Here is a 15,672-nt window from a genome sequence, read left to right on the forward strand (position 1 = left end):
TGACTCTTGACACAAGTAGGAAGTGTGCAAATTCTGTGACTAATATCTTATTTATCTGATGCTCATGCTCTCCTGCACGTTCAACCGTCTAGAACCCCCTGTCGTGCCTCTGTGTAACCCTGCTCTCCTGATAAGAGTTTAAGCTGTTTTGTTGTAGAGAAGAATTAACATCTTAAAGCTATTTCTTTCATGGTCTTTAAATAGTTAAAGCTGGAGATATCTAATATAAGTTATCATACCTTCCTTTTACATTTACATGTTCACCAAGGCAGCATTTATCTGATCAAAAATACAGTAAAAACAGCAGCATAATATGTTTGCAGATATTTAGGAAACATGTTAACATACTTGTTTTTTGAAAAACAATCCTACAGACATTCATTCTGCTTTAGGCTCTTTTTACACTATTGCGTTTTTGGTGTAAAACAACGTTTTAAAATGAAAACAATCCTTGTCTACACTGATGTTTTCATTGCATTTCAGAAACAATCTCCATCTGCACAACAGAGAATGTTTTAATTTAAAGGGTTAGTTCACCCAAAAATTAATTATCCCATAAATTACTCACCCTCCAGGCATCCTAGGTGTAAGAAAAGTAACTGTTAAATTAAGAGTAAAAAAAAGAAATGACAGTATTTTTAAACCCCAAGGAACAACAGTCAATTTTATTTGCGGTTACTTCTCTTAAAGGGTTAGTTTACCCAAAAATTTAAATTAACCCATAATTTACTCACTATCCATGCATCCTAGGTGTATATGACTTTCTCCTTTCAGACGAATCCAATCGAAGTTATATTAAAAATTATCCTGGCATTTCCAAGCTTTAGAATTGCATGGGCGAGTGTTTCTCTTCATCAGTCCAAAACAAGTCCAATAAAGTGCATCTATCCATAATAAAAAGTGCCTCACACGGCTCCGGGGGCTGATTAAAGGCCTCCTGTAGTGAATCAATGCATTTTTGTACGAAAAATATCCATATTTAAAACGTAATAATCACTTTAATCTAGCTTGCACTCACTGTTGTACACGGAAGCAGCTCAGCAGTGGAGAGATCGAAACAAAACAACAGCCACGAATTAGAGGTACAAAATGAAGATCTGTTAAGAAAAATGTTGGAGGACTTCGATATAAGCTAAGAGGAGACTGGTTTCTTTTGCTAAAGTAAGGAAACTTTGCTTTCTTTGCTCCTGTAAACAAACATTGGTTTGTGCGAGGCTCACCGGTGCATGTGCAACGCCAACGTCCTACATCATCTGCCTGGAACGGCTTCTGTGTAAAACCAGTTGGTGCAAGCTAGATTAAAGTGATTATTACATTTTAAATGTGGATATTTTTTTTTACAAAAACGCATCGATTCACTACAACAGACCTTTATTAACCCCCCTGGAGCCATGTGAGGCACTTTTTATTATGGATGGATGCACTTTATTGGACTTGTTTTGGACTGATGAAGAAAAACACCTCTATGCAACTCTAAAGCTTGGAAATGGCAGGATAATTTTCTAATGTAACTCTGATTGGATTCGTCTGAAAGAAGGAAGTCATATCCACCTAGGATGCCTGGAGGGTGAGTAAATTATAGGCTAATTAAAATTTTTGGATTAAACTAATCCTTTAAGAGAGATAACCGCAATAAAATTCACTGTTGTTCCTTGGGGTGTAAAAATAGCCTACTGTAATTTTTTTTTTTACTTTCAATTTAACGGCTACTTTTCTTAAATGAGTCTCTGAAATGAGACGCAACAAATGAGCATGATGTTACGGTTTACACGGTCGTAAAGGATACGCAGAGCGAATGTGGGCAGCCACACCATCGTTTTCAAAAGTCTTTGTTTTACACTGAAGTCTCTGTTTACACTGAAACGCAACTCATTTTGTTTTAAAACAAAAACACACTAGTGTTAACAGCCTAAGGCATTTGCATTTTAAAAAACGTGTAACTTTTGCTAAGGTTACACCTGTCGTTTATACTACTTTCGAAAACACTGCAGACCCCATTTTAGTTTGAAAATTCCAGGGTTGTGTTTTGGTATAAATGGACCAAAATTGAGACTTTTGAAAACAATGGTGTGGCTGCCCACATTGCTCTGCGTATCCTTTACGGCCGTGTAAACAATAACATCATGCGCATTTGTTTCGTCTCTTTTCTGAGGCTTTTTTAAAAAAGTAACCGTTAAATTGCAAGGTAAAAAAAAGAAATTACAGTATTTTTACACCCCATGGAAAACAGTTAAATTTATTACGGCAAGACATCCTCCTGAATGGTGTGACGAGTCAGCTGCCTCCCCCCTAATTATCATCACCACCCCGTCCCTTATTCGCCGCCCTTCTCCAGGCTCCCGACGGGAGTGGGTGTGAATGGGAGAGGAGGGGCGCGGAATCGTCTCGGGCTGGCGGCGTGTGATGAGGAGCACCTGAATGGAATGAAGCCTCATCACCGCCGCTGTTTAAATGCCGAGCGCGCCTCTCCTCAGGAGACCGGTCTCTCCCCCGTGCATGCACGCTGGTGTCCTCGCGGGTCCAGGAAGGGGTGAAGAGGGAAGCCAGCGCCGCCAGAAGGACGAGCCGCCGGACCCGCGGTCCGGCTGAAGACTGCACCCGTGACGGCCGACGGGCCAGGATGCCGGGCCGTAGATTCCCCGTTGGAAGCGCCGTGAAAGCTCGAAAGGGACGAAGCCGCAGGAGATGTGCGGCCGCCGGACTCCGCCCCTTGCCTGGACCCTTCCCATTTGAACACTGCCCCTCCTTCACGGAACCCCAGCACTCGAGGACACCAGATCCCTTTTTATTTGGACACGTTTCTTTCATTTTCTGTTTAATAAAAGCCTCTCCGAGGCCTGACGCCACACCCACTGTGTCTGTCGTTTGCTCCTCCCGCCACAATGGTTATGTGACATGAGTTTTCGGTTGTGTAGTGTATACTAGGGGTTGCACCGACTAGTCGACTAGTCAACTTTAATGCTCTGCCATGACGCTTTAAGCTTAGCGTCGACTAGTCGCTGGTCCTATAGAGGGCGCAACAGGATAAGAAGTCTTTGAAGTACTCTCTGTTTTAAAAAAAAAAGAGCTAGAATTATAGATAAAGCATACTCCGAAAGCGCTCCACAAGACGTGTGATTATACTATCTTAATACTTAAAACTGAACAGGAGAATGCACGTTTTAAACAGCTTATTGTAATTGCCATTCTAATCTAATGCACTGCGTTGTAACGCACACACATAGGCTACAGACAGACAGTAGCTCGTACATCACGTGCAAATCGCGCGCAGCCGCGCACGCAATCATTCAAAAGCGCGGTGCGAAAATGAATTGTCAACACTGTTTTATTATTTCTCCGTAATATAGCTTAGGAACTGAAAACTTCTAGCATATATTTCTTAGTAATTAAAACCCACAGCTTTATTATTAGGCTAGTAGAGACGCTGCAAGGTAGAATTAATTCACACACGCAATCGCTCTCTAATGACTTTATATAAATGTAATCTTTACAGTGCTACTTTATCTGTATCTGATTTAGAACGAGCAGAAATCTGTGAGAAATATAACGACCCAAAGGCAAAATAACTGATAAAAGCAAAGTATTGTAAGAGCAATAGCCATTTAGGCAGCGCTGTGTCATATGCCATAGCTGTGCACAAGGTGTTCCAGTCTCAGCTCAAGGTTTAGGTAGGCTAATGCTATTTGTTTAATAATTACGTCATAAGCGACTAGTCGACGTCGACTTGACTTTTATCACATAAATGTCGACTTAAAAAAATCTGAAGTCGTTCAACCCCTAGTGTATATGGAGATCGTTTCTGAAATGCAGTGCAGACAAGATTTGTTTTCATTTTGAAACGCCATTTTAAAACGAAAATGCACTAGTGTAAACAGGGCCGTAAAAATTTGCATTCCATATTGGAATGTCTGTTTTTGTTTTGGTCTGTTTAATTCCACCTACTGCCAGTTTAACCAATAGTATTTTGACACCCTGGGTTGCCACTTGGTGGAAATCAAAGCAGCCATGGAACCCATCAAACAAACTCAGAAACAAGTCAGATTGCAGATTCTACCCAACCTAAAAAGCTTTGGCATCCATCTAAAATGTTTTATGACCAGAGGAATATTAAAATACAGATAAATCAACTAATAGTGTATATGGCTCGACACCTTCCATTGTTAAATGGACCTTCGCAGGGAGCTTGCCAGGCGATCCAACCAATCATAACGCCAAATCCGGCATTTTGTCCGACAAGCAAAGCAGACTGCAGAATAGATTAACTATGGTGGATTTAAACTTGAAAGAAAAAAAGGTGTGTATTGACGTTGTTCTGTGGTTGAAATAAAATACCTTATGATGTTCATTCATGTTTATTTCGGGCTTTAACTTTGTGCTTTCATGTGGTTTTCCAAAGGAATCGGGCTACAGGTTTTCCATGTCTGGCTTTAAGCGATCCCAAATAACGTGATATTTTTTTCTCCTAAAATGATAATTTTACCAGGAGAACCTCTTTGCTCCGCGATGTATTTTTCGCTGCATGAGAATATGATGCGTGTATCAACAGTAACTAAGGAGGGTAGGTTTTTGCCAAGGGTCTCTTCGCAAAAACCCACCCTACTTAGTTACTGTTGCTATGTCTGACAAACAATGCTGCTCTCACACTACACATCATGTTCTCATGCAGTGAAAAATACATTGTGGAGCAAAGAGCAAACTGACAACATGCTGACAGACAAGACCAGAGCAGGTTAGTTCTGGTATGAAACAAGGTCTAAGCTTTAAAATGTTGTAATTAATTTTCAATTAAATACCGTTTTGTGGCTCTTCAATGTGTTGTGATTGATTAATCGACATGTGAATTGATCGTCTTTTCTTTTTTACTTAAATCATGAAAGAAAAATGAATGAACACAAGAACGTATTTTATTTTAACGGTGGAAAGACGTCAATACGCACAATTGTTCAAGTTTAAGTCCACCTAAGTTAATCTACTCTCCTGTCTGATTTGTTTGTCGGACAAAATGGCGGATTCGGGATCCTGATTGCTCAGATCCCCTGTCAATCAAGCTGTTTGCGAAGAGTCAATTGCGCTTGTTCTTTTTGTGTGTCCTCAATCTATCAACCAGCATGAGCGTCGAGTCTAAGGAGGATGGGGCAGGAAAAATAATATATTGAATTCGGACTGCAGTACCCATTTCAACCGTTAGCTGTCAATATTACATACTGCACCTTTAAAATGTGATTGTAAAGCAATAAAAAACAATGTTTGCAGATATTTAGGAAACATGCTAACAAAAACAATCCTACAGCCAGTTATTCTACTTTGAAAATGTACCGTGCATGCTTTCACATGCTGCTTGATTGTTCGAATTTCTTTTAAGAATTACAAAATTTTAAAGCTGAGACTTTTTCATACTAAAAGTAACCTGCTCTGTCTTATCTGTCGGTGCATTGTCAGTAGTGTCCTCTTTGCTTCGGCATGTATTTTTCACTGCATGAGAACATGATGTGTAGTATGAGAGTGCCATGTCAGACGTAGCAACAGTAACTAAGGGGGACAGGTCTTTCCGAAGAGTCAATTGACCCGCAACCCTTAGTTACTGTTGCTATGTTCGACAAACAGTGCCATTTGTGGCATTCATAACTCCAGCGGCACGTGAAAGCAGGGTTGCCAGGTGTCACCGAAAATCTACTCTCCTGTCTGGTGGGTTTGTCAGACAAAATGGAGGATTCGGCATTATGATCGGTCAGATCGCCTGTCAGTCAAGCTGTTTGTGAAGGGCCAATGGCGCTCATTCCTCTTGTGTGCCGGAAAAACAATATTTTGAATTTGGACTGCAGTACTCATTTCAACCGCTAGCTGTTAATATAACATATTTCACCTTTAAAATGTGATTGTAAAGCTTAAAAGCACAATATGTGAGATTTTTTGATTAAAATATCCAAAAACCACTAGAACAGTCTTATATGTTTAGCTGACTTGTGTACTTACATTATCCAAAATGATTTGAAAAATGTTTAAATCCAGGGAAATAAGAAATTTTAACTAATGTAACAGACCATGTCATTGCGTCGCCTGCCAATGATGTCATACACCCTCAATTATTTTGTAGAAAACATGGAAACCCTTTTAGAAAAAGACACTTTAATATGTTATGCATTTAGACAGATGACGAAGCAGCATCATAACAGAACTTTCCACACACTCAAAAGAATCTAGTATGATAAAACAGCGCTGCTTTTTCCTACATACACATGACCGGAAGAAGCGGAAACACTGGACTGTGGCATAATAAAGGCTTCGCTGTTTTCGTGTCGTGTATTGCACTCGTCCTTTATTAGCAATCGCTAATAAAGCAATCGCTCCAGTGTCCTAGTTTCACTTCCACCCTGCTTCATACTACAGTGACCTTAATAAGTCTTAAATACATTAGCTCATCCGTGGACATGATTTCTGCCCGATTCTTAATGAATTGCAACGGCTGTGGGGATGAAGACAACAAGTCCCATGATTCCACACTCAATCACAGCATCATCAAACTACACCTTTGTCTTGTTGTTTGTTTGTTTTGAATTTGCGCCCTCTAGCGGCGAAAACGTACATATTTAGCCTTTAATTGTCATCAGTCAACTAAATTCTTAAAAATACCCCTTTGGAAAAGGGATTATTGTATAAAATCATATACTGTACAGTTATTAATCAAAATATTATTTTAGCGATTCATCTGAGAGTATTCTCTATAGAAACTGTATTAAACAATGACACCTTGATCTCCTTCAACAGGCTACTTCATTCAGGACGCTGGTGACATTATCTTTAGTGGGTATGCAAAAGCTTCCTGGGAGTTTTTACTTCACCATGTTATGGTAAGTCAATACACAGGTTATCTCACAAGGCCCTGACAAATGTTTTTAAAATGCTAGGTAAAGCCATAAGAAGTCTATTAGTCAGACCAGGATAATGACACAGCCTGTTCCCAGTGAAAATCTTGAGATTCAGGACAAAGTTCTTGAGCAATAAAGTTGTTGATTTTGAACATGTAGATTAGAGTGGGCTCAAGCGTAATTGTGAAGAGGGCTGTGTGCACTGCTACAGTGATCGATTGCACATCATTCCCACTATACTAGACAGCAACGCAACTGTTAAAGGCCCAGAAAGATAGTATCTATTAGTTAGTTGTTTTTAACTATAAATATGTGTTATTTTTTCCTGTAGGTGATCTGGTGTTTCCTGTATGCTGTGTTTACTCATCAGTATGTGGCAGGTGCAGTGGTGGCTTTATTTGTGGAAGTGAACAGTGTGTTCCTACACACACGTTTATTGCTCAAACTGGCTAAGGTGGCCCCAAACTCTTACATCTATAGTGTTAACAAACTGTTGAATGTGTTGACCTATGTGACCTTTCGGCTTGGAGCACAGTTTTACCTCACCTGGTACCTCATCCACCATTACTCATCTTTGAATCATGCCTTTTACTTCCTGACAACCATGATGCTCATGAATATTATGATTCTCATCTATTTCTACCGCCTCCTCCGATCCGACTTTTTCAGCAAGGGGCTTCCTCACAATAGCGGTCGCAAATTTGCTGAGGACTAAACCAACAGAGCCATCAGTACATCATCAGTACATAAACCAAAGACTGCATTTAAGTGACTGTTAACACAACATTTATGCATAAGATGTGTGCAATGAATGAGGAAACCTCACCAGGAAGAGTCTGATGTGAATCAGAGACATTCAGTTTTCACTTGTTATAATAAAACTTAAACTCAATAAAAAAATTTAACTCAACAGGGTTTAAGAAGCCAATTATTTAGCACATTTATTAGACATTTTTTTATGCTGCAAAACTGATTTCTTGCTTAATATTTTGTTTTCCAGTACAAATATCTAAACATTCTTTCATAAAAAAAAAACATTTACTTAAGAAAAATGACTTTAGATTAAATTGTGCTGAAGATTCTGGTTATCCAAGATGTAGATGAGTTTGTTTTATCATCAAAACACATTTGGAGAAATTTAGCATTACATCACTTACTCACCGATGGATTCTCTGCGGTGAATGGTGCCCTCAGTTGGTCAAAATTAGTTTAGCCTACATCTGATAAAGTAATCTACAAGTAGGACAGTGGTAGTTTTTGTTAAGTGAAAAGCTGCATGTTTGTAAGAAACAATTCCACCATTAAGGTGTTAAACTTTAAACTGTTGCTTCTGGCCAAAAAAAAAAAAAAAAAGAGTCATAGTGTTTTCACGACGCGTCATCAATTGGCCATATTAGCGGCGCTTAATGTAAACAAATGCACTGAACTGAACGAAACTCGCATATTTTGCTGATTATTGCTGCTGAAAATGGTCAATTGTTGTCATGTTTTGTGCTGTACTAATCAGTCAGACTGGGAAAAACATATTATAGTACTATAGACTAGTCTGAGAAACAAAAAGCGTTTGTGGTTCACCAAACGGAACCAGGATTTGTCAAGAATATCAACATTCCTGTTTGTTCTTATTTCCGGTCAGGTAGGTGAAATGTTAGGCGAATATCTTAATTAATACTGCTCATACGTATCTTTACCACTTAACTTTATTTTGTCAAAATATTGTGCACTTTTCTGCTATGTCCTCTATATGATTTAGCAGCTTCCACATTTTTCATGGTTTATTATAAGGTAAACACGGTCATTCACACAAAAAGCACCACCATACACACGTTGCTAAAAAAAATGCAATAAACATTATTTTAACATATAATATAACATGAAATCCACAGATTCACAGAATGCGGGGAACATATAGTTTTTAATTTTCATTTCAAGAAGACTTGATCTTTTTCACTTCAAAAGCTGTACATTTAACAGTATAGGCTTTATTTTACATAAACTGTCTCATTAGATTTATTAGGGTTTTTTATAGTGCAATAATTAGCTCTATATTTTTCACTATATTCCATTTTCATCTTGTTTTTCATCAAAAACACTGTTTGTTCTGTATTATCTACACTCTGAAGCTAAATGTAGGCTTTAGATGTAAATTTCTTTATGAACTATGACAAATCTTCTGTTGCACACATTTTCGGATGCACTTTCAAGCCCAGTGTCCTCGACTCTGTATGGGGTTTGTTTAATGTCCTGTTTAAGGTCTCTGCTTGTTTTTGACACTTTGAAATATTTCCAGGAAGTGTCTGTGTTTGCATACAAAGAATAGTATATAAGCCAGTAGGCGTTTACTTGACGTGCTTTGGTGTTAATGTAAAATGTGTTAAATTGAATGGAAAACATGACTAATTAAGCAATTCAGCCATTAACTAGTGAAGTTTTGAAAATGGCATCTATCAAATTGAGGATAGAACTTTGTTTCGGCTCGCAAACAAACCATAAAAAAGAATATGATTTCATTTCATAAGCTTCACCAGCCAGTGGTCATCTTCCAAACTTTGCTTAACCATAACATACATTTACACAACTTTACTACTTGTTAAAAAATGTGTGAAAAATAATCCTGTATTGCTTTGTGAATACATACATATTTAATGTTAATTCCAAGAGGATATTTTTTAGCAATCTAAACTAAAGTACAGTCTACATGCTTGAAATATTTAGCTTCTTAAAAGGTTGTGCTGTTGAATTGCTTTTTCAGTATGGTATTGATCCAGCGGATATGTTTTTGGGAGAGAAAAGTGTACACAGTTGGTTTTTTGGGATTACCGCATTCTTTAGACCCTGATACCACTCCAACTATGTTTTTCTTACATTCCAGAGGTCCACCGGAATCCCCCTGAAAAAAAGAACACAAGAACTTCTTCCTTTAAACAGGTAAATGGATGATTTCAAAGAGTCTGCAACCAGCCATAAATGAAAGACCACAATATGACATACCCAACAGATGCCTCTCTTTTCTTGCTTGCTTCCTGCACACAGCATGCTTTTGGTGATCACAGGATCTCTGTTGTAGTAGCAGTTGCACAGGTCCCTGTCCACCACTGTCACCTCTAACATTTGCAGTTTATCAGAAGGTTCTAGGACGTTAGAATTAGTAATTCCCCAACCTGTCACAACACATTTTGTTCCAGGTGGAATGTCTTGTTCCTTTTTAGGGATTATTTTAGGTTTTGCTTTCACTTTTTTGCTTAGCTGCAGAAGAAAATACAATTCTCAAATGCATACTGTGAAAAAATCATGCAATCACCACGTCTAAACAACAACTGCATTCAATTCATCCTTACCTTAATGAGCATGATGTCGTCTTCTTTAGTCTTTACATTGAACATTTTAGGATACTCGTAACTGAGGATGCCAACACGCTGAGTGCCTTTACTCAGAGACAGAGATCCTATGAGAACTGTGACAGATCTAATGGGCTGTCTGAAAAGAAAACTGACTTAATTATGCTTAGGTGCAGATACTTTATAGTGAGCAACTTTAGCTAAGTCAAGCCTCTATACATTTCTGCAACACCTTAATTACGTACCTTACTGCATGTTATAAATATAGGTCTCTGCAGGAAAGTACCGGGAGTTACCAGTTCGGGGCGTTTTTTAGACCATGCTACCTGATTGGCTGACGTTATAGTTACGGTAGGTTTAAGGGGTGTGTCAGGTAAGGGGGATCATTTTCACTGCATGATTTAGAAACACCCAGCAGTTTTTTAAACACCCACAAAGAAATGCCCACTTTTGCTCTGCAGAGATCCCAATCTTGCACGTTTCAAATGACCATTATGGGGTTCCATTTGTGCCAAAAACAAGTCAATTGTTTTGTACCATACATTTGTCGTTATCTACAGTCATTGCCTGCTTGTTCAGGTAAATCAGTATATGTTGATGTGTATGTGGTCTTTTTCACTTCATCTTAATCTGTCGTCCTCTCGTCTTTTTCTTTGTCGTCCTTACTGTCGTTTTGTTCTGTCATCTTTACTGTCATCTTATTCTGTCGTCCCTACTTAATGTTTTTGCCCATTTTCCAAAAGTTTATATGATTCTTTAGGGTCGTAATGAAAAGTCTATAATACACTTTGGTTAGAAATTCTCAATAGCAGTGTAAAAAACACCCTTTTACCTTGTCAAAATCAGCTCTGCAAAGCATCAACTCATTTTATAGCATGGTCCCATTAAATGCAAATGAGCTCTGCTCGCCCCGCCCTTCTCTGATGTGGGATCATGAGCTGTAATGTTTACTTTAGCCACATTTAGCCACGATTAACGGCGAAACTTGCTAACAAGCACATTATTAAGAAAGGCTGTTTGCAAAGATGCATAAAAAACCCCTTATACTCACTTCTGTTGTGGAAGAAGCTGCATCAGGAATAATTCACACGAACATAGACGCATATGTAGATCGGGATCAGTGCTTTCCTTTTTAAAAACGAAAGTAACGTTATCCTTTGCATCTTCAGCGGCTCAGATGTCTGGAGTAAATTACTACTGCTATGTTCATTACTACATCCAACAACAGAACACCTCAATCACTCAATTGGAGGCATTCTTGTGTTCTCCTGCACCTGAGTCACACAATGGCGATCGGAGTCGGACTGTTTCAGCTCGGTGAGGGCGGGTCTAATGTAAGGCGCTCATGTCAGTCAACTATCGTGGTACCGGCCTCTGTCGGTGTGCCGTCACAACGACAAGAATCTAAGAATGACCTGATTTTAAAAAGGGGATATTACTTTTAAAGATTAAAAAAAATACCACTGGGTGTATTTTTATCATTGTAGGGTGGCTGTGTACACAAACTGCCCAACACACATTAATGTTCAAACAACATGTAAAAGTGAGTTTTGCATCCGATGACCCCTTTGAGGATGACAGAATGAGACAACAGTAACAAAATGACAATAAGGACCACAGTAAAATGACAGAAAAAGATGACAGGACAACAGATTAAGACGACATTAACACACAATGTACACATCAACATATACTGATTTACCTAAACAAGTGTAGGCAATGACTGTAGACAAAGATAAATGTACAGTACAAGTCTGACTGAGTCATTTTTGGCACAGATGGAACCCCATAATCATGGCACATTTTTATTACATTGATACAAGTACGTATTGCTGCATTTTTATTATACTGCTTGAGGTATGTATTTTTGTTAATTATATTTGTGGGGTGTTGCTAAAGGTTAACTTAATGCTCTATCATGTTGGAAATATCCCCCACACCAAACCCAACCCTAAACATACCTAATAGTGTTAACAAATGGAAAAGTACTATAAAAAACGCATTTGCTGATGCAGCCGTATTTTAACTTCTTTACATGAATTTAAGCTGTTTTGTTAAACCGTAGTTTCACAGGGTTCGTATCGGAGCTCTTCATCACCTGCGTGGAACGCTGTATCGTGTGAACTACCGAGCAAACCTGCTGAATTAGAAAACTCATGCATATGAAGCTGTATATGTGACGACAATGTTCAAAAGTATTCGTTTTCAAATCGTGCAGGATGTTAAATTTAAAGTGTGTGAAAATTAGGCTTTATTAATCAAAATGTAAATTTTACTTTGTGTGAAAAGGAATAAAAGTGTTAATTTCTCCCGGAAACTGCAGTGATTCGTACATAGGTACGTTTTTCAGTTATGCAGAAATGTATACAAAGGCACGTATTTCCAATGAGCCTACAGTATGTTGTAGATTTTTACAAGCTCATTTGTATGCTCAAAGTGGTTGCCTTACCTTTGGCAATGTGCTGCAGTTAAAACCCACTGGTTTTGAATCAGGATTCCTCCACACACATGGACCCTGTCCATCTGAATAGACACCATCCAGGGTTGAAGTTTTTTGACTTCGTTGCCTCCAATAATGGACACCTCAGCACATACTGGAAAAGAAATTTCAAAAACAAACGGATGAATATGTAGCGTGAACTTTTTAATCAAACTCTGTGACAAGTAAATAACATTTACCTGCCACTTTGAAAAAGGTAAACGCCAGAAAGTAATGCACAATCAAATACTGGCAAACATCCATCTTCCTGTCTGTTCTCTTAGCCAAAAGTCAATCTGTTGCCTCAGACATCCAACAATGTCAAATATAAGAGCACTGAGGAAATAACTGGTTTTAAATGCACGTTTTGGTTACTTTGTGGTCAGAGCAACATCAAAAGGTGTGGGAGTGCCTGCTTGCAATGTGATGCATTTGTTTTTGCACATTTTAACAAGGTGATATTTAGTTCCATTTCTCTGTTTAAAGAATACAAAACCAACAGGGAAATGTAATTATTTTGCAATAATTACCTTAGAATGTTTTCTGTAAATTGTTTTCATATAAGAGCAGAACATTAAAAATAAAGGTGCTTTAAAGCTGAGGGTGAGTAGTAAAAACTCTATTGACATATGTACGACTCTGTGGCATTGGCAGTTAATAATGAAAATAAATTTTACCCGTAACTCAATTTACATTGACAGAAAGGTACTTACAAAATTCTATGGGAAAATCAATGGACAGCAGCTGTTAACTCTAAAGACTTCCTTAGTAAGGTATTGTATTTTACAAACTCAGGGACAAGCTTTTGTTTTCTGTAGATCAAACATAAGAGTCCAACTATGGTATTTAGAGTAAACAGGACAGTGCAGTATTATTAGATTCTTTTCTAAGTTTTCCTCCCCTATTAAAATGTGTCTAAAAAGGGATCGTTGTGACATGAGTTTAGACATGTCTTGAAAGGAGACGTCTTATCGGGGACATGTACCCCTCACCAAAAGACCGATGTGAAGCTAAAGTGACTAACAATTTTTCACACCTTCAGAAGTAAAGCAGAAGCTTCAAAGCAGAATGCACGCCTGCAGTCTATTGCTGCGCCAACCTCACAAACGTGTGAATCTCAGCTGGAGGTTCAAGTGGTTTTTATTGAGCCTCATGTCAAAATAGAAGAAAAAAAATTGAAATGTTTTTCTAAAAACGAGGTACTTCCTCAAAGAACCTTTCCATTTTAAAAATTTAACCTTTTTTGACTATGGAGATAGACTATGGAGTGTATGGAGATTTCGGGAAAATTATGCTGTAAAAATTTCAGGGTTTGTTTTGGGTGATGTTCCTGTTAGCATATGACAATATCATGAAGCAATAACTCTTCAAAATAAAGGTTCTTTATTGGCGTTGAAGGTTCCATGAAGAACCTTGAACCTCTATGGAACCTTTCAAATGCAGAAAAGGTTCTTTAGAATATTCGGTAACACTTTACAATAAGGTTCATTAGTTAAACATTAGTTAATGTATTAACTAACATGAACTAACCATGAGCAATACATTTGTTACTGTATTTACTAATCTTCATTAACGTTAGTTAACGAAAATACAGTTGTTCATTGTTTGCTCATGTTAGTTCACACTGCATTAACTTATATTAACAAGATTTTAATAATGTATTAGTAAATGTTGAAATTAACAAAGATTAATAAATGCTGTGTAAGTGCAGTTCATTATTAGTTCCTGTTAACTAATACATTAGCTAATGAACCTTATTGTAAAGTGTTACCGAATATTCTTTTTAAATATTCTTCAAAATGTTTTTTTAAGAACTGTTCAATGACAAGTTCTTTGGGGAACCAAAATATGGCATCACTGCAAAAACACCTTTATTTTTAAGAGTGTATAACAAGTGGTAATTCTGTTTAAGTCAAATGATGAGAAGAACTTTGGGAAATTGAACCTTTCTTTTAGTACAGGAAACTAAGTACATATTTTTTTCCATCTGTTTAAAATGTGTTCTTGGGAACAAACAGACACTGGCACATTCTTGCAGATAATGCTGGCCAGATGTGCGATCAGATTTGAGAACACCTTTTGAACATCTGTTGATGATCACCACACAGAGCTAAATATGCTTCAAAATATACTTACCATGACATAAAAATAATGAAATAATAATAAAAATGAACTATTTAAGTGTAAAACCAGAAACAATCTAGTGGAATAAGAAAAAACTTGTTTTCCCTTTGATACACGTTCATACACAATTGGCAGATCTTTTTTTAGAAACAAAAAGAAACGTAATATGTAACAAATGTATATGTCATATTTTTTAGCCATTTATAGGCTACTGAAAAAAAAAACATGAAACCGTAACAAGACAATACCTTTCGAAGCAGGGACGACGTTGAATCAATAGGGGGCAGTGGATCCACGAGTAAACTATCTTCTTAATCTAGGTGTAAAACTATGCAAATTATTTGAATTAGCCGCAATTTATTACATAAAGCATTTTCCCAAAATGGCGACTGTATGGTAAAGCGACTGTCAGGTCATGCTAATACTGAGGTATTATATCAAGCTTTGCAACCAAATGAAGAAATTAGCCTCATGCAATTTCTTCTGAGGGAGTACTGGTACACAGATATTCAACCTTCAAATAAAATCAAGTATTTGTCCTAATAAACGATGTATTAGACATGACGCTGCCTCAGCAACATACCTACCTCATTACTTCAAAAAGGAGCAACATTTCATAAATTCCCTGAAAACATGGTGATAGGAACAAGCCTTATTTACTCAAATGATGTACATTCATCTTTGTTCTATCAAGAATTTAACGTAAAAAAGGCTAATTTGCAAGAAAATGCAAATAATGTTTAGCAATAGGGTAATTCCATGCAAATGTCAACCTTACCATGAAAAACGTTTTTACTATGATAGCGCAAATGTCAACATTTGGTGGTTTAAACACCCATGTGAGCTTTTTTTTTTTAGTGCATTT

General features: G+C 37.6%; 2 protein-coding genes across 2 annotated transcripts; one reads left to right on the plus strand and one right to left on the minus strand.

Annotated features, from left to right (window-relative positions):
• The first annotated feature begins 4,503 nt into the window (after positions 1–4,503).
• tlcd1 (TLC domain containing 1) lies at positions 4,504–7,776 on the plus strand. Its single transcript, XM_073823975.1, has 4 exons — positions 4,504–4,558; positions 4,667–4,729; positions 6,760–6,848; positions 7,198–7,776. The coding sequence occupies exons 1-4, from the start codon at positions 4,504–4,506 to the stop codon at positions 7,579–7,581; spliced, it is 591 nt and encodes a 196-aa protein (XP_073680076.1). The 3' UTR covers positions 7,582–7,776.
• Positions 7,777–8,904: 1,128 nt separating this feature from the next.
• On the minus strand, positions 8,905–12,947 carry LOC141292882 (granzyme K-like). Its single transcript, XM_073824936.1, has 5 exons — positions 12,884–12,947; positions 12,654–12,798; positions 10,205–10,343; positions 9,858–10,112; positions 8,905–9,756 (listed from the first exon to the last, which is right to left on the minus strand). Exons 1-5 carry the CDS (start codon positions 12,945–12,947, stop codon positions 9,586–9,588), a joined length of 774 nt encoding a protein of 257 aa, XP_073681037.1. The 3' UTR covers positions 8,905–9,585.
• Positions 12,948–15,672: the final 2,725 nt, after the last annotated feature.

The sequence above is a fragment of the Garra rufa genome, chromosome 19, assembly GCF_049309525.1.
Source record: "Garra rufa chromosome 19, GarRuf1.0, whole genome shotgun sequence".
Taxonomy (NCBI): Eukaryota; Metazoa; Chordata; class Actinopteri; order Cypriniformes; family Cyprinidae; genus Garra; species Garra rufa.